General features: G+C 36.6%; 1 protein-coding gene across 1 annotated transcript in view; it reads left to right on the top strand.

Annotated features, from left to right (window-relative positions):
- LOC150104466 (RING-type E3 ubiquitin-protein ligase PPIL2) overlaps positions 1-25,993 on the top strand; it is a 314,593-nt gene that overhangs the window by 223,227 nt on the left and 65,373 nt on the right. Inside the window, exons 11-12 of the mRNA XM_090395160.1 lie at positions 5,473-5,624; positions 24,656-24,712. Of these exons, the coding sequence (XP_090251286.1) occupies positions 5,473-5,624; positions 24,656-24,712 (209 nt within the window). The remainder of the gene's footprint in view (positions 1-5,472; positions 5,625-24,655; positions 24,713-25,993) is intronic.

Here is a 25,993-nt window from a genome sequence, read left to right as displayed (position 1 = left end):
TGTTGGTATCAGTGAAACTTGTTTAACTGAGGAGGATATTCTAACAGGGATAGTGATCAAAGTATATAGCATATTTCAGCAGGATAGGTAGGATAAACGTAGTGGTGGACTGTTACTCTTAAGAGATGAATTGTGCCCTCTCAGGGTGGACAATTGCAGTGGATGGATAGCACTAATTACTTTGAAAGTATGTGATGCAAGATAGATGTTTATATGACAAGTTATTTAGTGGGATGTTGCTACAGATCAGGGAATATGACTGATGAGATGAGCAGGAAATTTTCAGGCAAATTAGTTTGTTATGTGCAAAGCATGTGATCATTGAGGCATTCAACTACAGCAATATAAACTGTGCAAAGGAGATGCCATACAGCAATAAGGGAACTGAATTTTTTGATTTCTTGAGGGACAACTGTCTTAGGCAGCATGTGGTGGATGGAACATGAGAATCGAGAGTTTTGGATTTGGTCATAGCATCAGAGGATTTGATTGTGACCAAGATGTCATGCTTGCTAGCAATTGGCAAGAGTGATTATGTAGTCCTGATTTGGAGATAAGCTTTTTTATTTTTTTTATGTTGAACCCATACATGAGAGGTTGGTTGATCAACCTATAGTAATTCTTGTAGAGAGGCTTATACGCTAGTTACACATGATAACTAATAATTAAGGAATTGACAGTGTACACTAGAAATATAAATTTAATAAACTTTAATACATACTTTCTGATATTTCGAACAACGTCACATTGCCATCTTCTTGGAAACTTAATACAAAGACAAGTGCACGCAAGTACTACATAACAGCAAATGAGAAACGAAGCGAGGAAGCTACCATTTTCCTAAAGCCCTGATGGTGCCCCCTGGCGGGCTATATTGGTAGTTCTTGGCCTTTGGGCTGAAGTTCTTCTGATAAATGTTTCCCAAATTTGGGGCAGTCTCATGCATCCAAATTTGTTGAGGTTTGGCATGTTCCTAAGGGCTGAGGCTGATTCCATGAATAATCTTTCATATTTGAACTTGCTGCAGTGTATTACTGTGGCTTTCTTCCACCTTATTCTGTGGCGAGTATCCAGAGCATGGTCTGCAAGCCCAGAGTGGCTGTACTGGTGAAATCGGATGTAATCCTTGTGTTCTTGGATTCTGATATTTGCCGTCCTGCCTGTTTGGCCAAATTAGGACAATTTACAGCTGCAAGGGACCTGGTATACACCAGGTAGGTCCAGGGGAAGTGGTTGGTCTTTAGTGGAGCAGATAAGGGATGCCAATTTTCTATATGGTCTGTAACAAGTGGTCAAGTCATGTTTTTTTAGGATTTTGTTGATTTTTTCCGAGGTGCCTCGGATGTAGGGAATGGTGATGGATTTAGAGTAATCTTTTTTGTGAAGGGGGGGGGGTTGTGGATAACTGGTTTAAGTATTTTTTGGATTTTTTTGGGGGGGGGAGGGGAGGTAGCCATTGGCTCAGAGAGTGTCGAGGGTGTGATTTAGTTCAGTGGTTAGGGCTTAATCATTTGAACAGATTACTTTTGCCCTGTTTGTTGAATAGTGTCTTAATAACTCCATATTGTTGTGGGGGGGGGGGGTGATGGGATTGTTGGTGAATGTATCTGCCTGTATGGGTGGGTTTTCTATAAACTGAGAAAACCAAGGTTCCATCAGGTTGGCGGGTGACTAATGTGTCTAGGAAAGGGAGGTTATTGTTTTTCTCTTTTTCCAGGGTGAACTTGATTCTAGGGTGTTGGTGTTTAAGTGTGTTAGGAAGGAGAGGAGTGAATCCGGGCCATGTGGCCAAATAGCAAACACATCATCAATGTAGCGAAGCCATATGGTAGGTTTTTGTGGGGCTGAGTTTAAGGCTTTCTCTTCAAAAGTCTCCATAAAGAAGTTGGCCAAGGGTGGGGAAAGTGGTGAACCCATGGCTGTCCCCTTTATCTGTTTGTAGAATTTTTCCTGCCAAACGAAAAAAGCCTGAGTTCATTGTAAACTGAAATAGGGCTGAGATATCAGGAGGGAATTTAGCTTGGATTAACTCTAAGGTTTCTTTGAGGGGGGACATTCGTGAATAAGGAGGAGACGACAAAACTGACCATTATGTCATTATGTTGGAGTGTAAGGTTTTCTATACTGGCTTTGAAGTGGGCTGAGTTTTTTATGTGTGATGGTGTGTTGCCAGTATAATGTGAGAGCACTTTGGCTAAATGCTTAGCTAGTTTGTAAGTGGGGGAATCAATGCCATCCACTATGGAACGTAATGGCACATTTTCTTTATGTATTTTTGGGAGCATATATATGCAGGGGGGGGGTCTAGAGTTATATGGTTTTAGTCTGTCGGTAATCTCCACAGGCCAAGAAGTGACCTTCTTAAGGAGCCTATGGAGTTTTCTAATTTGTGAGTTGGTGGGATTGTATTCAATAGGGAGGTAAGTAGCTCGATCTAATAGTAAAGCCTTAAGCTTACCTGTGTAGTCATTATGATTGAGTACCACAGTGGCGTTCCCCTTATCCGCTTTGGAGATAACTATTTCTTTATTTTTCTTCAAATCTTGCAGTGTCTGTCAGGTCACTGGGATTTGAAGCAAATGAAATAAACTTGGAGAAAGTGCAGAGACTGATAACAAAAATGATATACAATAATGTTTATTCTGTGGAGAGACCGAGACATGCAGATTGCAGAGCTATTGAATGGTTATTATTGTGTTAACACTGAGGATATTTTTTTATATGGTAGAACGAGGGCAAAAAGCAGGCACAAGGTGCCCATTCTTGGAAGTTGCTAAAGAGAGTGGCAAGTAAAAGGGTAAGAAGCAAGTTTTTTTGCTTGGAGTGGTAGGAGCATTGAATGCATTCCCGAGAAGGAGGTGGACATGCAGACCGTGGATGAGTTTAAGGAGTGATGATAGACTTTGTATGGACCTCCCACGATGAGTCTTAAATCAGGAAAATAATAAAATACAGGGTGTTCGGGATAAATTTGACAGTTTCGTAAGGAAAAAGAAAATCTTCTTTGTATCTATTAAATTTAATGAATTGACAAAAAAACATTACAGGCAGAGTTAATTACAATACTATCAACAAGATTTACTCAAAATAACCACCATTAGCATCGATCACAGCTTCAATTCTGCTTCGGAACCTCGAACAAGCTGATGCTACAGTCTCCCTGGGAAGGGCCGCAAAAACTGTTTTAATTTTATCCATTAACTGGGCTTTTGTATTACTGGAAGTGCGATTGGTGTCTTTTTCAACTGCGCCCCATACAAAATAATCCATGGGGTTAAGGTCTGGGGAGTTTGGAGGCCAAACATTTGGACTGGTGAAGTCGTAGAAATTTTCAGACAACCATTTTTGACTTTTCCCAGAGGTGTGGCAAGGGGCCGAATCCTGCTGCCATACATACGGCCTACCATTGGCTACCCTTGTTATCCAGGGCTTGACTACAGTTAGCAACTCCACGAACAAAGCCCGAATTCCAATGCCAGGGTTCTTCAACACCTGTTCCTGCAGATTTGCGAGGAATTCTGCTGTACGAACGCAATCAGATCGTCTGCTAGGGATCTTTCTTCTTGCTACATCCTCGTAGTCACCATTGCAAGTCTCTAGTTCATGCCTGATTGTTTTTACTGTATTCAGGGAGCATTGGGCAGCAGTCGTAATATCCTTATTTTGATGGCGGGCACGAATCATCATGATACAAGTTATTCTCTTCCATGATTCAGGTGGGTTCCAGCTATCCATCCTTTCTGACATCTTGTATATGAATGAAGAAGGGTCCAAACTTTTAAATGAAGAGAAGTGTGTGTTAATACATGTAACTTACGGAAAAATATAATTAATTATAAATATGTCAAATTTATCCCGAACACCCTGTATATGCACAGATGCCACCTTTGAGACAAAAGAAGTCAAACTGTGATTGGGAAAACTGAAATGAGTAGTTCTTTAAGTTGAAATTTTATTTTTTCTATGAATAAGTAGTTATTTTACAGATTGGTGTTGAAACTCATTATCCTTGTGGTATTTGGAAGTAAGACCAGAAATGTCTGTTAATTCAGTCTGGCAGTGTTGTTATTATTATTATTTATGTATCTCTATGAAAACAAATGAATCATTGTGGGAAACCCATTATTCACACAATGCATATCATACCTCTCCTTGAACTCATTCACTGATGAAGCATTCACAAAAACCACTGGCAAACCATTTCACCCATTCACCAACCTCCAAGCAAAAAATATAGTCCTAACTATATTTTTTGTAAAATATAGTTAGGACTATATTTTAAAATAAAGATCTAAAGTAAACTAGGTCTTTGTAGTATAAACATAGATTTTTGCCATGCTGGGCTTTCAGTAAGCAAAGTAGTGGTGTTACTTTGTAGGATTAACTTATCTTTCCCATCCTTGCCAGTGGTGGTTGGTACCACCAAGGTTTCACCTTTCCCTGACAAGTGTGAATGCCATATTTAACACCCTACCTGTGTTAGCTTAGATGGTTTCCTCCAATCTGACTCACCAATGCAAAATTTTAGACACATGATTTTTTCTTGCTGTCTGTTGGCCGAAGTTCTCCACACTTCACATTCTGGTAATCAGAACATCTGTTCTCACCTCAGATTTATTTTGTTACAGATTAACGATGTTTTCTCAAAAAAAAAAAAAAAAAAAAAACCTTTTTTTTTACATTTCAGAATTCTTTTGTAGTTTGAAGATATTCGTTTTATATATACTGATATAATATAGCAGAATATGTTTTGTCATCAGGCAGAATACTGATATTTGGCATGTGGTTAGCTATTATTGATTAGATTCTAGTGTTATATTGCATTTAAGAAATTTATAAATCTTATACATTTATTTACATGTTCTTTAATTCAGCTTTGTATGTGATTATTTACTTTTCCTTGTCATCAATATCCTGGCATGTACCCTCAAGAAATGTATAGGCTATTATGATAGTACTAGATGATTAAAAGTTTGCATTATTACTAATCTCTTATCACTTTTCCTCCAAACTAGTCTATTACATGTCATAACTCCAAGATTGTCATATCTAACATTTCGTTCTACTAAGGCACTTCTCCTAATTTTTCTCCTTTCTGTGGTCTGTAATCTTTGATCAAATACTTTATTTCTAACCCACCTGTCAAATCAATTACTTAAAACTTGTTTGAACACTGTCTTGCATACTGCTAATTTAGTGGTTTGGCTAATTTCTCTTTTATTGTAAATAAATTTATTTGCCTTCACCCCACCATATACTAGCTTTTTCAAATTGTGAGAATTTGGAAATAGACAACAGAATAAACAAAACTAGTATTGCAGTGAGGAGCCAGTTGAATAAAATCTATTTAATTTTACTGTAAATAATGAAGAGTTATTCTTAATTGCATTTTACAACAATGTTGACAGAATTATTCATACAAATAGTAATTTAGACTTTTTTAAAAATATTTCTTCTTTTTGGTGTAATAAGATTCAAGGAGGTGATCCTACAGCCACAGGAACAGGTGGAGAATCTGCATGGCAAAAGCCATTTAATGATGAATTTAAACCAAATCTTAATCACCAAGGAAGAGGAATTTTAAGTATGGCTAATTCTGGTCCTGATACTAATAAGTCACAGTTGTGAGTACAGTTTTTTTTTTTTTTTTTAATATATTTTGAAATACTAATGATTCTGCACTTCAGTTTTTTTTTTTTGTTATGATTAGAAATATTTTTTATGTTAGATGTTATTTAAGGAATTTAACATTCCTTAAACAGTGCTTAATATTACTGAATATTATTATTTTTTCATGTTTTTTTTACAATTTTATAAATGTCATGTATTTGATTAATTACATTAATAAGAAATAATGTTTTTCATGTTACATTTTTAGTTCAGCAGTTAACACCATTATTCGAATGTACCTCAAGAACTCTGCATATTACAACAACAAAAAAAAAAATGTTAGAAATGTAAAGAAAGAGTACTGCAAGACCCAGGTCTGAAAATCAACCCTTTTCTGGATGACCATTTCCAAGTGATCATGCAACTCTATTGAGAATGAACTCCAGAAAACTACATTTTTTTTTTCATCAGCTTGTAAAGTCAACAGCAGCTGTTATAATATTCTGTATAATTCTTTCTGTTGTGAATGTGTCAACTGTGAATTTGTATAGTCTCATATTCCTTGCTAGAATGCTAAATCTTGGCTTTTAATGGTAACATGATGCAATATTTAGCTTCTCCTGGTCAACCCACTGCACTTTCTCTTGGTGTAGCCCTGAAACAGGCCTCATATATGTTGAGCTGTGGTGAAATCAGCAAGTGTGTCTGCTACAGAGAGATAGTTTCCTAATTAGACAAAGTGCCATTTACCACATGTTAAGTTTATATGCAGTCTCTTAATAGGTGGTAGACTTTCATTTCCCAGTGAAACACCACAGTATTGCAGACCTGAAATAACTGACACCACTTTCTTTAATATGTACGGTGCAGAGAATGCTACACATGAACACAACACCATATAGACCTATAACCTCCTGAGTAGATCATGCAGAAGACTGAACTGAGCATGATGCAACAGAAAGCTTCCAAGTTAATTGGAAACAGTTCTACTGCCATCTACTATGTTTGGATGGGGAGGGGGTACTGCCAGATCCACATAATAGCAGTAAGACTGGATGACATCCCTACATGTTAACTTTTTTTTTTTACAACACCAACAAAAAAAGCTAAGCTAAATTTTAAGTGATAGACAATTTTTGTCATTTGGTATGACATCCCATCCTACTTTATTATGTCTAAGGTTGCTTGAAAAAAAAAATTTAGGTATTGTTTATTATCTGTAACGAAGCTTAATGGTATAACTGATACCAAGAGGATAAAATACATTTAGTAAACTCACTTAGGTCAGTTACAATTTAAAGTGTTTACCTGGTTTTAATGCCACTTTTGCATGTATGTCCAATCTTCCATGCCAGATCTAGAATCCTCTGTTTTTGATACACTCCATCCTCTACAGAGTGTTTCTCAAAGTGTGGTACGCATACCCTCAGGGGGTACGCGAAAGGTCTTCAGCGGATATGTGGCAATTTTTGTCTATGCATCATTAACACATGGAATCATTATTAAGAAAAAAATAAAAAAAGAATTGTTTTAAACGTGTACAGCAGTATACGTGAAAACTTTAGTTTCCGAAAATCCCAGCATATATCTCGCACCACAATTTTTTAGCTTTCATTTTGGGGGAAAAGCGCGAGTTATATTCTAGTAAATACTGTAATTTTTTTAGCTTTCAAATTCTTAAGTATGGATCATTGGTTAAAGATTGGATATATAAAATGCACAAAAGAGAACAATATAGCTAATACAAGTAGCTGTAAGCAACAAGAAAACTTTGATGTTGCATCTGGATCAAATGAAATTGAAATATGTTATCTGACATCTCTAGAGAATCAACTAGGAAGAAGATGAAAAATCTTTGTAAGTATGATATGAATTACTTGAAATGTGGATTTTCATGGACGGGAAACGAAGAGGAACCTATTCAATTTTGTTCTATTAAAAATAAATCTGCTACTGCGTACAGGACAACTGACGCGCCTACTTGAAGACCACATAGAGTAGGTGAGAAATCAGCAATGTGGTCAGCCAAGGATGTGAAACATGTAGCCACCCTCAACATAAGATCACTATACTGACATGGAAAATTGCAATTAGTCCAGGAAAATTTTAAAAGACTGAAATGGAGTATTTTAGGTTTATCAGAGACACATTGGTGCTGAATGGATTCATGGATTTACCAGAAGGAAGACTACTTCTCAGGAAGAAAAGATAACATACACAGAGAAGGAGTTGCATTATTAATTGAAAAGAAACTTACACACTCAGTAATTGAAATAAACCCAGTGTCTCCTAGAATAATCACAGCCAAACTTCAAGCAAAAGAAAAAGATCAAACAATTAAAATAATCCAAATATATGCACCAGACAGTAACTATTCAGAGGAAGAAATAGAAAATTTCTATGAAGAACAACAGGAAATAGATAATCCCAAAAATAGAAAACTCATAATAGTGATGGGAGATTTTAATGCTAAAATAGGACAGTTATAGCAGACAAAAAAGATGTGATGGGGAAATTTGCATACGGAGAGCTTAATGACAGAGGAAAACAATTACTCCACTTCTGTAAAGCAAATGATCTAATGATTACAAACATATTGTTCTATCAACACTCTAATAATAAATATACATGGACATCCCCCAGATGGTAATATAAAGAACTGCATAGACTATATCATCATAAATAAACAATGGAAAAGATCAGTAAATAATGTACGAACATTAAGAAGTTTTGATTTTGACACTGACCACGAAATATTAACTGCCAAAGTGAAGATAAAATTCAACAGGAAAAACAATATCAGAAAAGAAGAAAACATCAACCTATCAAAACTAAAAGATAGCTCAAGCAGAAGTCGAATTTTAGAACAGATGTGCTTGAAATTAAAACCCTCCATCTTCCAGAACAGCAGAAAATACTGGGAAGAAGGAAAAGAAACAGTGTTATCAATTGCAAAAGACAATCTAGGTTTGAAACCCAAAATAAACAAACAGTGGATAATCCAAGAAATCATAGCTACCATAGAAGAGAAAAGAGAGGCCAAGATACTTGTAAACCAACAAAACAATGAAGAGAATAGAGAAAAATACAGAGCACTAAAAAATAAAGTTGATAACCTATGCAAAAAAGCCAAAGAAAATGGTTAGAAGAAAAAGCTAAGAAATGCCAAGAAGCATACCAACAAAACAACCTAAAAGTCTTCCATGATACTGTAAGAGAAATTACAAAGGAATTCTCAGCAAAATCAGTAACAATGATAAACAACAAGATGACTGAAACCGGGAATATTGAATATATAAGAAAAATCTGGTCAAACCATTTTAAGACTATCTTCCACCAAGAAAACAAAACTACAATGCCAACAATAGAAGAAAATTATGATCATCCAAAAATTTTACAAGAAGAAGTTAGATATGCAATAAAACAGATGAAAAACAATAAAGCATCAGGCATTGATACTATCCCTACTGAACTGTGGTCATATGGAGGCAGCATATCAATAGAATATTTAACAACCCTATTCAATAAAATACTACAAACAGGAGAGATCCCAGATGACTGGAGAACTGGAAAGATCATCCCAATATACAAGAAAAGAGACTGCAGAAATTACAGACCAATCAATTTACTCCCTCACACTTATAAAATATTCATAAGAATTATACAAAATAGATTAAAAAACACCTATGAAGAAATGATAGGCATAGAACAAGCTGGTTTCTGAGGAAACTATTCAACAATAGACCAAATTTTCACATTGCACCAACTAGCAGAGCTCAGCTGGGAAGCCCATAAAGAACTATATTGTTGTTTTGTGCATTTAAAACAAGCTTTCGATATCATCAACAGAGAAATCCTTAAAATTCTACTGGAAAAAGCAATAGACAAATATATAATACAGTTTCTGATAAAATATTACTCTACACTCACAACAGAATCCATAGAAATCCAAAAAGGAGTAATGCAAGGATGCCTATTATCCCCATGCCTATTCAACATATATCTAAAAGAAGTTGTAAAGAAGGCAATAGACAATGAGCCTGGAATCAATGTTAATGGTTTAAACATAAATAATATCAAATATGCAGATGATCTCATCCTTCTTGCAAGAACCCCAAATGAACTACAAAAGTTGATCAAACAAGCCAAACGAAACCTGTAAAACATATGACATGACAATAAATCTACAAAAGACAAAAGTGATGAAAATAGGGAGGAACAGAACTACCATCTCAGCCACCCTAAACATAGAACAAATAGAACAAGTAGACAACTTCATATACCTTGGATCAAAAACCAACAGAAACAATAGATGAACTCAAAACAATCAAACACAGAATAGTGATAGGATAGACCACCATGGGAAAATTACAGAAAATCTGGAAAACAAACAAGATATCTAAGCAAGCCAAAATCAAATTATATGAAGCAATAATTATACCAATAGTCATCTATGGAGCAGAAGCGTGGACAGTTAAAAAAAGAGAGCAGAAAAAACTGGTGGCATTTGAAATGAAATGCTTAAGAAAAATAAATAGAACAAGTTGGATAGAGAAGAAAACAAACATCAGTCAGACAAGAACTATTGTATAAAAAGACAATAATAGAAAAAATTAGAAAATAACAACTGAGATGGTTTGGACACACTGTATGCATGGACTTCTTAACGTCCTAATCAATACTTTTACAACTGGAAAAAGAAGACCTGGAAGACCAAGAATTACCTGGCTGAAATTAATAAAGAACATCTCGGGATGCAGAACATATAAGGAACTTTTTCGAACAGCAAGGAATAGAGAAGACTGGAAGATCCTGCTCAAGAGAAGACTCAGTCCATCTTAGATGGAAGAGAAGAAGAAGAAAAATAAATCATATTTTTTGTTTACATGAACATATAAATTCAAATAAAATAGACATTTACAATGAAATATACTTTATTTATTTAGTTATTATTATTTTGATAAGGGGGTACTTGGTAATGAAAATTTAAGAAGGGGTACACGGATATGTGAAGTTTGAGAAACACTGCTCTACAGAATGGAATGCTGATTGACGTTTCTTGCTCCACTTTTATCATGCACTTGTATGGTTAGAGCTTGATTATGGGCCTCAGGTTTACAGTTCTGCAAGGAAATGCATGCTCTGATGATTGGACCCTATCCATCATCAGAGTATACATATAACTGCTGGTGCTTTTCACACATTTCCCATTCAAAGTCATTATGTTAAGCAAATGAACCTGCTTAACATAACGAAAATGAAAAGAGTTGTCTCTTTACTATGCCTTATAAATAATCTTTTTCAGAGCATCCCATGTGGACTAGTATTTCTTTTAATTATGATCTCACCACAGGTTTCGTTATTTAAAAAAATTTTATTCCTTCACGGGGAAATGACAGTGCAAAAGACAAACTTACTAGGAAAACTGCAATTAAAACAGGGTAAGCTAAGAGCTCAAATCTCTTTTTTAAAAAAATGCAGACGCGATAATCTCATTCCAACCTTTGCAAAAACTGAAGAAAGTCATCAAATCTCCAAGTGCCCATAAAATTTATCAAAAAGCAAGTCTTTCCTTACTACTCAATCAGTTACGAGTTTCTAAGCATGAATTAGCAACAAACAATTTAAAAATTACGCAACTAGAAACAGACTTGTCATCATCATCATCAAATTCCTGACATGTACCCTCAAGTGGTGTAACAGGATATGATAGTACTACATGAAAAAATTACATCATTACTAACTTCCTATCTACAATTTTCCTCCAAATCAGTCTGTTACTTGTCAAGACTACAAAATTACCAGATCTTATATTTCTATAGTCTAAGGCACTTTGTACCGTATCAATCCACCTATATCTTGGTCTTATTCTGTGTTGTTTTTTTTGCCAACCTGGCAGAAAACACTTGTTTTGCTAATCTTTCCTCATCCATTCTATTTAAGTGACCATACCACCTGAGATTAGCTCTGCTAACGCATTCCTGGATGATGACAATTTCAAGTTCTTTCCTAATATCCTCGATTTTAATATGATATTGCCATTGATGCCATCTGTTCATGCCTCTAATCTTTCTCAGGACTCTCATATCAATGGTCTCTAGTCAAGTGTTTTACTTCTGACCCAGCTCTCAGATCCATAAGTTAAAACTGGTTTTAACACAGTCTTGCTAATTTAGTATTCCGACTAATTTCTCTCTTATTCCATATGAATTTATTCAATGGACTGCCCCATACCAGCTTTGTTGATTCTGTTGTCTATTTCTATATTTAATTTACCATCTTCACTAAAAATCGTGCCTAAGTAGCTGAAATGTTTTACTTGTTCCACGGGTTCCCCGTTCACAACACAGTTGAGATTTTCAACAATTCTACCTATTTTCATTGTCTTTGTCTTTTTATTGCTGACCTTCATACCATATCTATTACAACAGTTATTCAATTTAGTCAGGGACTCTTGCAAACTTGTAGCGGATTTATTTAGAAGTATAACATCGTCTGCATAAAGCAATGAGCTGACATTAACATCTCCAATTCTGATAGCATGTTTAATACCACTTTCCTTCATAATGTGATCCATATAGATAATGAATAACAGAGGGGATAATGTACATCCTTGTCTCACACCAGATTTAACAATAAACCATCTTCCTGTACTTTCTTCAATTCTAACTGCTGAAAAATTAAGTATTGCTTGATATAATTCCACATTGACACCATATAACTGTAGCATATTGAATAGCTTCTCTCTTGGCACCTTGTCATATGCCTTTTCCAGATCGACAAAACTTAAATACAGATCTTTGTTATATTCCTGTGCTTTCTCGACAATTCGTCGTAAAGTGAAGATCTGATCCTGGCAGCCTCTATTTATCCTGAATCCAGCTTGTTCTTCGCCAAGCTTTTCTTCCACAATTCTTCTCAACGGTTTCTCCAGTATACTTGCATATATCTTACCAGGAACACTCAGTAGGGATATACCTCTGTAATTCTCACATTCAGTTTTATTTCCCTTTTTATATATGGGTACTATTAGAGCTTTACTCCAATCATCTGCTATTCGTCCCTCTGTCCAGGCTTTCTGAACTATGCAGTGCAGCCACTGTAAGACTCATATACCACCATACTTCAGCATATCTGGTCGAATATCATCTACTCCTGCTGCCTTTCCACATTTCAAGCCTTTCATGGCTTTTTCTACTTCAAGTATGGATATGTATTCCTGACTGCAATGGCTGTTGAGTGTTTTTTATCACTGTGCTATCACTGCTTGTTTCATTTAGCAATTTATCGAAGTAATTACTCCATACTTCAAGGATATCTTTTTCTCCTGTTTTCATGTCACCTTGGTCATCTCTAACTCCTTTTACAGCACTCTTTACTCCATTTCTTATCTTATCTTACCACCTTCTTGATATTTACTTTTCTATGTTATTGCCAAAGTCCTCCCATGACTTTTGTTTAGCTAGTTTTACATAGTGTTCAGCTTTCTTACATTTATCTCTGTATTCTCTAAGAGCAAAAGCTGACTTATTTGAGGAACTTTTGATATACTTTCTTCATTTCCTTCACTGCCTCTTTAACTTCCTGTGTCCACCATGGAGTTCTGATTTTTCTATCCTTGCAGACAACCTCACCACATGCCTCTCTCGCTAAATCAATCAGGGTTTTCTTCAAGGCTTGCCACTGAATCTGCAAGGTTTGTTTCCTGTTCTCAAACTCTTTCATTTTTTTTTTCAATAATCATTGTGTATTTTAGTCTATAGTTCACATTTGAGAGCTGCTCAACTTTTATTCACTTTAAAACTTTCTTACATGTTATTCTTTTCAATATAAAATTCAATTTTATCCTGCTGAAGACTAAATAGTGATCACTTCCAATTTCAAATCTTCTGTATGCTCTGGTGTCCTGCACCAGGGAGAAAACATCACTATCAACAATAACATAGTCAACGAGACTTTTCTTATTCCTTGCCTCTTCTCTCCATGTGAATTTGTGCACATTTTCATGTTGGAACATGGTGTTAGTAATAACCAGTCCATGTCCTGAGCAGATATCCAACAGGTATTTGCCATTATTATTAGCTTTGCTCCTTTCTCCAAATTTTCCCAAAATATTTTTGTATGTCTGACAATCATTTCCTACTCTGCTATTTAGATCCCCAACAAGGACCAACTTTTCGTTTTTCATTGTGTCAGTTTCTTTTTCTAATGCATCAAAAAGTTCCTCTACTTTTACCTTAGTAGAACCTTCTGTGGGACCATAGGCACAAATAAGTCTCATTGTCCAATTCCCCATTCTGATTATTTTCCCACATCACTCTACTTGAGACTACCTGCCATTCAAGAAGATTAGCCTCGCATTTTGTGTTGAATACTATGGCTACTCCTTCTTTTCCTTGATTGTCATTTCCTGAATATAACATTTTGTATTTTTTGCTCAAAAAGATCTCGCCAGTTTTTGTCTTTTTTGTTTTAGTCACCCCTATTATGTCGATCTGATGATACTTCTTCTTCTAATTCTTCAGCTAGCTCCATTTATTTGCTGTTCAGGCTTCTTATGTTGATAGTACCGATCTTTAACTCTGGTGATGTTGGGTTTGGGTGTGCTTTCAGGTTTGTTCCAGTAGCTGACTTTTTGCTGTTCGCCCTGGTTCCCTGTCGAAAACAACAGGGGCCTTGTTTAACCGGGCGACGCTCCAGCTGGCATGAAATTTTGTCATGTTGTACCATCATTTTCTATATTGATTTAAGCCAATAAGAATACAATTTAGTCGGTTAAATCCCAAATTGCCGGCCCATCCTCGTTCGTTCAGTATCCAGGTAGATACCCAACAGGGTGAACCACGAGAAGGTGAGGATTGGACATTAGGTCAGAAGCCCTGGTCGGTTCTCCGCATTCCTTTAAAGGCTATGTGGAGGTCTCCTCTCAGTTATGCAGCTTTGACCCTTAAGCACCCCCAACATCAAGAATTGCTACAATTAATTAAATCCATTTCAAAGAATTCAGGAAAAAAAGCTTTTGATAAAAGCAATAGTGCTCTACATAATAAATACCTTTATCTATTAAATCGATCAAAAAAGATCACTAACAAATTACCAAGAAAAATGGGTAGTCAATTTATCTAACCGTCCACTAACAACAGACGAATTAAATGTTCTAGCAAGAGGCCATAAATTTACTATTTCACCGAAACGTTTCCCATATCTAGACTTCATACATAATATGGAAAGAAACGTCAACCATCTTTCCAGTATTGAAGCCAACCGACTACATTCTGAGGTAGCTAAAGTGATCTACAATGCCAAACCTTCGGAATTAAATATCCCACCATCAGAATTGAAAGCTATTATATCCGTAAAATATAATAAAAACATAATCATTACCAGAGCTGATAAGGGAAATACCACTGTGGTTCTTGATACCAATTCATATGACCGAAAAATGAATTTACTTCTTCGAGATCATAATACTTATGCCAAATTGGATTATGATCCTACAAAATGTCAAATCAGAAAGTTAAATAAGCTACTTAATGAAACTTCCTCTTTAGATCAAGAAACAATCAAAAAACTTAAGACATACCATGCTAGACCTCCTAGAATTTATGGCTTACCTAAACTACACAAAACTAATGTTCCACTTCGACCCATCATAGACTGTATTAGCAGTCCAACTTGCAAGTTATCAAGATTCTTATCTAACCTTCTACGTCCTCACTTAGGCCACTCAGTCTCTTCAATCAAAAATTCTGTTTCACATAAAAATGAAAGACATCCAACTGTCAAAAAGTGACTTGTTAATCAGCTTCAACATTGTCTCCCTCTTCACAAACATTCCCCATAAAGAAACAATAGAATTACTAACTCAAAAATTTCCATCTGATATAGTTGAATTGTTCAAGTTTGTTATTGCATCAGGTTGCTTGACCTGGAAAGGTAAAATTTACAAGCAAGAAGAAGGAACAGCAATGGGATCTTCTTTATCACCAAACCTAGCAAACTTGTTTCTAGAACACCTTGAAGAAAAAATATTCACTTTTGAACCCAAACCAAAAATTTGGTTAAGATATGTTGACGACGTATTTGCAGTCTGGGATCATCCCGAATATGAATTACAACTGTTTCTAGATAAAATTAACCTCCTTCATCATCGCATCAACTTTACTTTAGAAAAAGAATCTCTACAGGGTATCTCCTTTTTGGATTTACACATTCAAAGAAAAGAAGACGGTTCCATCACCACATCTGTCTTTCGCAAGCCTACGTTCTCAGCTCGCTACAATCACAATTCTTCCGCTCATCATCCATCTCAGAAATCAGGCATTATTAAATCACTAGTTTCCAGAGCACACAAATTCTGCTCCTCTGAAGAATCTCTAAACCAAGAATTAGAAGTAATCAAAAATACAGCCATCCCAAAACAACTCAAAAAATCATCAGTCACTTTCCCACACTTTCAAGCTGGACAAGAAGTCCATAGGATTCCCGTACCTTACATCAAAGGCATCTCCGAACGTCTTTCTAAAATTATGAAGAAATACAATTTTGCCACTACTTACAAACCTATCATCCAAATTTACAATTTGTTACCTTCTCCTAAGGACAAACTCTCACCTTTAATGTTGCCTGGCGTTTATGAGATTCCATGCTCATGCAAATTATCTTACTTTGGACAGACAGGTAGGTCTATTCAGAAACGCATCTCGGAACATCAAGACCACATTCATCTTTTTAAACCTCAGAAATCTGGCCTCTCTCAACATGGAATTGAAAATCCAAGCCATAGGATCCATTGGGAAAAGTCTAAACTTTTACATAGATCTTTATATAAACATGAACGTTTATATAAAGAAAGTTCTGAAGCCCTACTACATAGACCAAATTTAAACCGCAGCAACGTTCTTACTATCCGTAAAGTATGGGAAATTGTCATACAAAATTGTGTGAAATAATTATTATTAGGTTTTTTTTTTACTTCTGTAACACGTTACGCACGTTTAATGAGATTCTATTGTAATCTTGCACCCTAACTGTATGTTATTCCTATTATTATTTAAACTACTGTACTGATGATGTCCTAAGATACTTAGGATGAAATATTTACAAGTAAATAATTTTCACTGTGGTTAATACGTGTGTTTCTTTTAATTAACTCATATATAGAAGCTAATAACTTCACATCACTTGCCTTAGTATCCCATAATGCAAAGCACATATTCTTACGGGAATGTATAATGCTATGCATTATGGAAAGGGTCACTACCCAGACTGGTTTCGACCTTTATTGATGTCTCGTCAGTGGGAGCCAGACCCAGAGGTGATACTAATGTTGAAGTAATGTGGAAGTCATATTTTCATATATGCCCTAGTCCTGATTATATTTCAGATGCAAACTTTGTTTGCTTACACTTGGATAAAGGATTAAACCAAGTATATAATTTTTTGATATCTTTAATTTATAGTATAACCAAATGGAAAAACTTCCAACAACTCTCATTGTGCCAACTAAAGATGTCTCATACTCCACCAACAATCTACATGCAGTTATTCAATACACAGAGTGCAGTACACTGATTTCCTTCCCATCTATACTGATGGTTCAAGGTCAAATACATTAGTATAACCACCCACTATTGGTTGTGCTAATGTATATATGCTGCATAACTGACATTTACATACATTCAAAACCAGTGCAACGCAAACTCTACTTCGCCAGCAAAAGAACTTCACGATCTAATCGCATCAATGGTGAAACAACTTCATGGAGGCTAAACACAAAAAACTCAACACCATCATTTTGAACTTCCTGACAGAAAATAGAAAATCATTACAAGATATCAACAAACTAACTGAAGACTGCAACATCGATCCTAAGAATATCGTTTTGGGCCTATAAATAAAAGGAAGAAACAGAACGAACTTTCTGCTCCTGGTAAAAGTGACTTGCGACACGCCGACAAGCACATCAAAAATAATAACAGCAATCAACAACAAGTTCAAAGACACCTGTCCCCAATCGCACATACGTGCACAACCAGACTTATCATTTGCACAAAGGGAACAAAGACGCCAACTTCAAAGAAAAGCGTCAAAATGGTGACAACAGTTGGACCATCAACTACAGACAAGATAAACTGGTGAAAAAACCAAGTGATGCCACTAGCAGCCACCATGGAGACCAGCTTGCGGGCACCGCATAGGAAATGTGCAAGATCCATGCGGTCCAACACATCCACCTCACCAACATCCGTGGCCCAAACTCCAACCTGAATAGTGTCCACTACCACCTACAGTCTACCAAATCCCACCTACTCTTCCTGGCAGAAACTCAAATCTCTCCTCCCCTCAGCACCACCTTCCAAACTACTCGCGCATTAACAATTTTCATCCTAAGGGTGGTGTCTGTGCATACATCTGCTCTGACATACCTTGCCAGAGAGAGCACCCAACTTTGACCTTCTTTGGTTGAAAATATCCCTTCCCAACTCAGTTCAATTCATCTGCTGTCTCTATTGCTCCCCAACACAACCAACCACCCTGAGCTCTTTAATTTCCTCTCCCTAAAAATCGACTTTCAATAATCCCACTTTCCCAATAGCAAAATCATCCTCCTAGGAGATTTTAACATCCACAACACTAGCTGGCTTTCCTCCTCCAGTTATACAGATCTTGCAGGCAGATACGTTGAAACATTTGCTATCACTAATGACCTTGCACAACTTGTCCAGATGCTAACCAGAATACCAGATAACCCAAACACCCTAGATCTCTTCCTCACCAATGACTCCTCCAAATACACAGTGAAAGTAGTGAGCCCCCCTGGGAAATTCTGACCACAACCTAGTGCTCATCTCCTCCCCCATACAAGAGTAGTTTGGCACTATAACAGTGCTAAGTGGGACAGCCTCTGCAACTTCTATGCTGCATTCCCATGGTTGGACTATTCTTCCATCCTTCCAACCCAAACATATGCACCAATCTTATTACCTTAAAGTAATCCTCACCGGCATGAATACATACATCCACACAGCACTCTCAACTGCCATTCCCTAATGAAACCCTGGGTCTCCGAAAGATGTGCCAAGGCTGTAGAGATGAAACACCAGACATACCACAACTGGCTGAAATCAAGAACCTCATCCTCCTTCAAAGCTTACACCAAAGCCCATAATAGATGCAAAAAAACAATCAACACTTCCAAAACAGAGTTCGAAAGAAAAAAGCAGGAAACTAGTAGCCTGTCCAAACGGCAGCCAAGCCTTTTGGTCTCCCTCCAAAGCAATTGGTCGTAACTTCTGTCCAACACTATTCACACCCCTATCATACCCAGATGGCTCTACTGCATCATCACCCACAGAAAAAGCCAATCATCTTCTGGCTCCATACTTTGCTTCAAATGCATGCATAGTTGACGATGGTAAATGTTCCCCAACGATTCCAGACACCCAACACACAATGTCCCCTATATCCTTTTGCCAGGATGAAATCAGAAAAATATTGTCCAAATTAGACACAAAAAAGTCTCCTGGCCCTGATAGCATTTCCCCAATTGTTCTGAAAGTTTGTGCTCTAGAATTGACACATGTCCTATGTCACCTATATCTACTCTCTTACTCCACTGGAATCTATCCCACAAACTGGAAATTGGCCTATGTTCAGCCCATTCCCAAGAAGGGTGAGTGACAAGTCACTGCCATCCAATTACCACCTATCTCTTACCTCAGTCCTTTCAAAAGTAATGGAAAAAATCAATTCCCAACTCCTACACTATCTTGAAGACACTCACCAAATAAATGACTGCCAGTATGGATTCCGCCACTGCCGATCAACAGGAGATCTACTCGCATACGCCCATCTCTGGACAAATGCTATGGAGAGGTTTGGCGAATCTCAAGTGGTTGCACTAGATATCTCCAAAGCCTTTGACCGGTCTGGCACAAAGGTCTACTAGGCAAACTACCATCATTCGGTCTGACCCAGGACTTCTGTAGTTGGATTACCAGCTTTCTGTGTGTGATGGTGGATGGCTCCCTATCCTCTCACCACTCAATTAATGCTGGGGTCCCACAAGGTTCTGTCACCTCTCACTAGTCCTCTCACCAATCCTCTTCCTGCTATATATCAATGACCTACTGCAATTGACCTCCAACCCAATACAGTTTTGCAGACGACAGCACACTTCACTCCTCGCTTGCATTTGATAAGCCTTACCCTTCACAACTCACCTCAACCTACAAAACATCAACCACCAACATCCTCAATTCTGATCTCCAAGCCATCCTACAATGGGGTTCGGATAACCTCATAAATTTCAACGCCAATAAAATCCAGTTCTGTACTATTTGCCATAAAAAAGAACCATTTTTTCCCAGTATCCTTTTTGACGATACCCAAATTTCCAGACAGTCTGAGATCTTGCTTCTAGGAATCACCCTCACATCAAACCTCTCCTGCCATAAACATATCACAACTGTTGCATCCTCAGCCTCAAAAAAAAAACTAGGATTTCTCTTTCGCTCAAGACGTTACTTCACCCCTGAACAGCTACTAACATTATACAAATCACAAATCCACCCAGCTATTGAATACTGCTCCCACATGTGGGGTTGGGCCCCTGAAAGAGCTCTCTCAAAATGGTCGACTCAATACAGAGGAGAGCAATTAGACTTATCAATGATCCATCCCTTACCAACTCTCCCCCTCCCTACACACACTTTCGCACAGATGTATATTCTACAAATATTTCCATGGGAAATGCTTATCCGAAATAACATCAATAAATCCCCTGCTCAGTACAAAGCTCATTGGAACACGTGCAGCTGCTGCACAACATCCCTTCACAGTACACCTAGAGATAAATAGAACAAGTTTCTTTTCCTCTCCTTCATCCCTGCAACTGCTACACTGTGGAACAGTCTCCTACCTGCTGTGTTTCCCAAAGAATACAATTTCAAGTCATTCAAATCAAATGTAAACAAATTCCTCCTTTCCCAACCTACTATCCATACATGGTACTAATGTACTATAGGTTGACCAACCAACCTCCTGTGTATGGGTCCAACATTTAAAAAAAAAAAATATATATCTGCAAGAGTATATCATCCAGGTGGAGATATTGCAGTAACAAGAAAAGCAAAGACTTATGTGTTAACTGAGGTAAATGAAATGGAGGCAGATAGCATATTACAGAACCTTGAGGTGAATACAGCTATGGGATTAGATGGTATACCAGTTCAAGTTTTATGTGAAGTGCTAGTGAATTATCAGTTTCTTTGACCACATTGTTTAATTTAAGTCTTGGCTCTGGGTTAGCCCAAGAGGGTATAAAAAAAGGAGAAAATAGTTCCATTGCAAGTAGGAGGTTCCAAGACTGATGGAGCAAATTACTGACTGATCAGCATATCAGTAGTCATTGTCTGGAGATGGGGGATACCATGTAGGGAACAACATAGTTTTGTGAAGAATTAGTAGTGCCTCAGTAACTTGCTCGCATTTTATAATACAATGACAGCTGAATTGGATAAAGGTAATAGGTTTACTTACAGTGATACTGCTGGGCTTTTGGCAGGATATAGCATGGAATTCTAATCAGTAAATTGAAGCACAATTGTATGGATATAAAGTTGGTGAAGTGGATAAGAGTGTGGTTGATGGTGAGATATCAGAGAGTAGTTTATTCAGTAGTAGAATCCAGAAGAAGGCTTGTAACTAGTGGTGTGCTGCGTGGTTCTGTTCTTGGGCTGCTACTATTTAATTTGTACATTAATGACATAGGAAAGAATCTGACAGGAACTGTTCAGTTATTTGCCAGTGATGCAAAATTGGGTAGAGTGATAGTTAATATGGATGATGTTAAAATTTTGCAAGATGATTTGGATATACTGGCAGTCTGGGCAAAGTAGAATGGATGTCGGTTTAATGTAGTAAAGTGTAAAGCTATGCATTTTGGGATGGAAAGATTACCAGCTGTATACCACATTGATGGTACTGTACTACAGGAAATTGATAAAGCCTGGGATTTGGGAGTGTTAGTGGATAGAGAGTTAAAGTTTAGCATGCACATAGCAAAAGTGGCTAAAGCAGGCTTATTGGATTACTTGATTACTGAAGAATACTTCGATGAGCAGAGACAAGCATGTTATTTTTCTTCTTTATTGAGCCTTGATATCTTTACTATGTGCAGATCCAGTCACCTGGATTTCTTGGCAGCTAGGAGGAAGTGGAGAGTATTCAGAGGTGAGAGATCCAGATGGTAGCATGTCATTGGAATGAACCTCACAAGAACAGGTTGAAGATTTGTGGGGCACCTGTATTTATGTTTTTATGATTGTGTATGTTTGCCTGTGTGTACCAGTAATACCATCAACATTCACACTGACTTTATGATTCTGAACAGTTTAAATAGGCAATAGTTTGCTTCTTTCTTGCACCATAATATTGTGCATAAAAAGGCACTCTAAGAAAAAATAAATGAATAAAGGAATCTCTACATAAGGTGTCACTAAAATAATAAATTTGCCTAAAAGAAAAACAAGATGATTTAATCCTGATAAGTTTTCATTTGAAAGTAGCATTTAGTTCTACAGTAGTAAGTGAGATATTCATTGAACTGTAAAATGATCTAAATGAGTGGGTCAGTTGTATTAAAACAATTGTTTATCATACTAGTGCATGCATGCAGCTCTGGCTTTCTTCCCTTCTCAATTGTCCTTTTACTATCAGCATTTGTATATTCCACACAAAAGGTTTATAGCATCTGAAGTGTAAATCTTGTGATAAATTCTCTTTTCTTTGATATATGTTGATTGTACTCTTTATTTTCTAAACTTATTTACTCTTTAAATTAGAGCACATATCAGCATGCTGGTGTTGTTTACTATTGTTTTCATGCTGTTTCATTATAAAGGAGCATAAAAGGTTACTTGGATTATTTTGAATGTCTTGTGACTCCATGGAGGTCAAGAAATAATAATGACTGAAACTGCTAAAGCTTAGAAGGCCACTTAACTTAGTAGTGAGATCTTTTCCATAGTGAAAAGATACCAAAGTTGTCAGTGGTATCAGTTATAAACCAAGTTACATACTGCCACCTCTGATAAATATGTACCATATTTTTCGATAGATAACGTGCACCCCCAACATTTTCATCACTCCTTTTGATGTATAGATAATACACATGCGCCAACTAGCAGTAGAGTTAGGAAGTACAGACAGAGGACGAAGGAATTCTTTAAAAGCTCGTGCGTTGCTAGTAGCAGTAGTTGATTATTCCGTACATCCTGTTTTAAAATATTTCATAAAGTAAATCATTATTTGTTTATATTTTGTTATTAGATCTAAATTACCCATGGAAGACAGAAGTACTTCTCAGAGAAAATCCTACACAGTGCAGTTCAAGCTTGAAGTGGTAGAAGTAGCAAAGGAAAAAGGCTATTGTGAATCTGGTAGATTGTTCAGTGTTGGAGAAAGTAGTGTTCGTTAATGGCGAAAGGCTGAAACAGTGCTGAAATGTTTACATATGAGGAAACGTGCTATGAGATTTAGAAGATGCTTGTGGCCAACCATAGAAAAAAAACTGTTTGATTGGGTTGTTAGTGAAAGAGCTAAAGGTATGAGAATATCTACTGTTCGTGGGTTGCAGGAATTGAAAAGAATTGCGCAAAACAATAATATAAAGGATTTCAAGGCCTACCCATCTTGGGTTTTTGGATTTATGAAGAGAAGCAATTTAAGTGTGTGCTCCTCCACTAGTTCTAGGACTGTGAATCTGAAGGGAGCAAAAGAGGTTTCAGTTGCTGCAACAGGGCACGAAAGGTCTAACTTTACTGTGGTTCTCTGCGTAACTGCAGATGGTTCCAAACTGCCACCGATGATGATTTTCAAAAGAAAGACTGTTCCAAAAGGTTGTGATTCCAAAAATATTATTGTTACTGCTAATGATTAATGTTAATAAAGGTTGGATAAATTCCAAGGTTATGAAATTTTGGTTGGAGAATGTGTGGTGAAAGAGAAAAATGGCATTTTTCAATCCAAAATCTCTGTTAGTGTTGGATTCGTGTAAGGCACACATGACAGCAGAAGTTAAAACAATTAAGTATTCCAAATTGGCCGTCATTCCAGGTAGTTTAACAAAAAAAACTCCAAACCCTTGATCTTGTAGTAAATAAACCATTCAAAGACAATTTGTGGGCTAAGTGGGAAGATGAATGGCATCCATGAATATAACAAGCAGGGCAGATGAAAAGAACGTCATATAAAGATATAGTTACCTGGATTGTAGAAAGTTGGGCTGCTGTAAGTGAAAATTGTGTTAGAAATGGTTTCATTAAAGCACAAGGGAATGCAGTGGTGTCCAGTGACAATGATTATGAAGCTGAAGAAATACCAAACGAAATTTTTAATACAATTGATTCTTTCAATATTGAGTCTGATGAAGAAATTTTTGGATTTGAATAGTGTAATGTTCAATAAATATTAAGTAATACTTCTACCTTAGTTTTGTTATTACATTTGATTTTCCTCTCATACCTTTCAAATGTATATGTTCATTTTTTAACGAATTTAGACTTTTTGTATAGAAAACATGCACATTATCTATCAAAAAATATGGTAATATCTCCACCATGCTTGTGGCTTGAAAAATACTATATTTGGTCTAAAGAGCAGAGTTTTCAGTTTAAATATATCTAATCTATCTGTGATAGTGTTTTATGATGATCTCACCCACCAAAAACTTTTTGTGGTAGTTTTTTTTTTTTTTTTTTCTAATGTGATAAGGAGTGTTTAACTGCTGATTAAAAGATATGTCAAATGATGATGAAAGAATTAAGCAACCAAAGAAAAGATACACTTGAAACTGTGTTTTAAGTGTATCTTTTCTTTGTGCTTAAAATTGTGGATGCATTTCTATCAGTTCTGACACCATCAGCAACTAACTTATGCACAAAGAAATATTTCATCTTAGTTTTGATTATTTAAGTTTTTTAATATTTTATTAATGTTCTTCATAATAATTTGTAACCATTACAGTGTTATTGTTTTGCAGTTTCATAACCTTTAGATCATGTCGGCACTTGGATAATAAGCACACCATTTTTGGAAGGTTGGTATTACTACATTTTCATATGATGTTATAGAATATTTTTTGTTTTTTATGTGTTTTACTTTCAAAAGGGACAGACAGTATTAAATGTTATTTTAAAAGCAGTTATTTAGAAAGTTCTAGGTAATTATAGTCAGTTTCTGCTATAGTAAACACCGTTACAGTGAAATCACTCACTGTAATCTTAAAATTCATCCTATACAACTTACCATTCTCTTTTTTTTCCTTTTTTTTGCTGAAACTTAAGTTGAAATATATATAAAAATTAATTTTTATTAATGTTTGCTTATCATTTCATGAGCATCCTTAGTATATTTTCAAGGATGGATCAATAATTATTATTATTGTTGTTGTTCCGGGCAACTCCAAGGAGTCGACAGACTCATCGAGGGAGGCCCTAACATCATGTCAAGAACAACTATTTGACATTGACACAGTATCTATCATAACTTGCCTTGAACTCATTCACGGTCAGCACCCACAACAGACTCTGGAAGCTTATTCCACTTGTTCACCACTCTCCAAGTTAAAAACCTAGCTCTAACACCCTTGTCAACCACACTCTTGCCCAACTTCCATGCATGGCCCCTAGTCCTCCCACCACCAGTCATATTTTCAAAAATATCTTTTGGATCAATCTTATAGAAACCCTTCAGTAATTTGAATGTCTCAATCATATCACCCCTCCTTCATCTATCGTCCAATCTCTGCAACCCACAAATCTTCAACCTATTCTCATAAGGTTCATTCCACAGACCTGCTATCATCTTGGTCACTCGTCTCTGGATACTCTCCACTTCCTCCCCATCACGAAGAAACCCTGGTGCCCATAACTGGGCACAGTAGTCCAGACGGGGTCTTATCAAAGCTCGATACAGAGGAACAACAACTTGTTTGTCTCTGCATGTTAAAGTATTTTTCAGAAGCCAAGTGATTTGATGAGCTGATTTAGTCACTTTTGCAATGTGCCCCCTAAACTTCAATTCCCTATCCACCAACACTCCCAAATCCCTGACCTCATCAATCTGGAGTACGGTTCCACCAATGCGATATACTGCTGCTATTCTTTTCACCCCAAAGTGCATAACCTTACACTTTGCCACATTAAATTGACATCCATTTTTCCTAGCCCAGTCCTCCAAACTATCCAAATCATCCTGTAAAATTTTGACATCCTGTGCACTCACAATTGCTCTACCCAACTTTGCATCATCAGCAAACAAGTGAACACTTCCTCTCAAATCCTTTCCTATATCATTGACGAACAAATTGAAAAGCAGT

This window comes from Typopeltis vanoorti, chromosome 7, assembly GCF_054136105.1.
Source record: "Typopeltis vanoorti isolate ZY-2024b chromosome 7, IOZ_Tvanoo_1.0, whole genome shotgun sequence".
NCBI lineage: Eukaryota > Metazoa > Arthropoda > Arachnida > Uropygi > Thelyphonidae > Typopeltis > Typopeltis vanoorti.
Note: the sequence above shows the minus strand (reverse complement) of the source record. Positions and strands in the feature narration are given on the sequence as shown.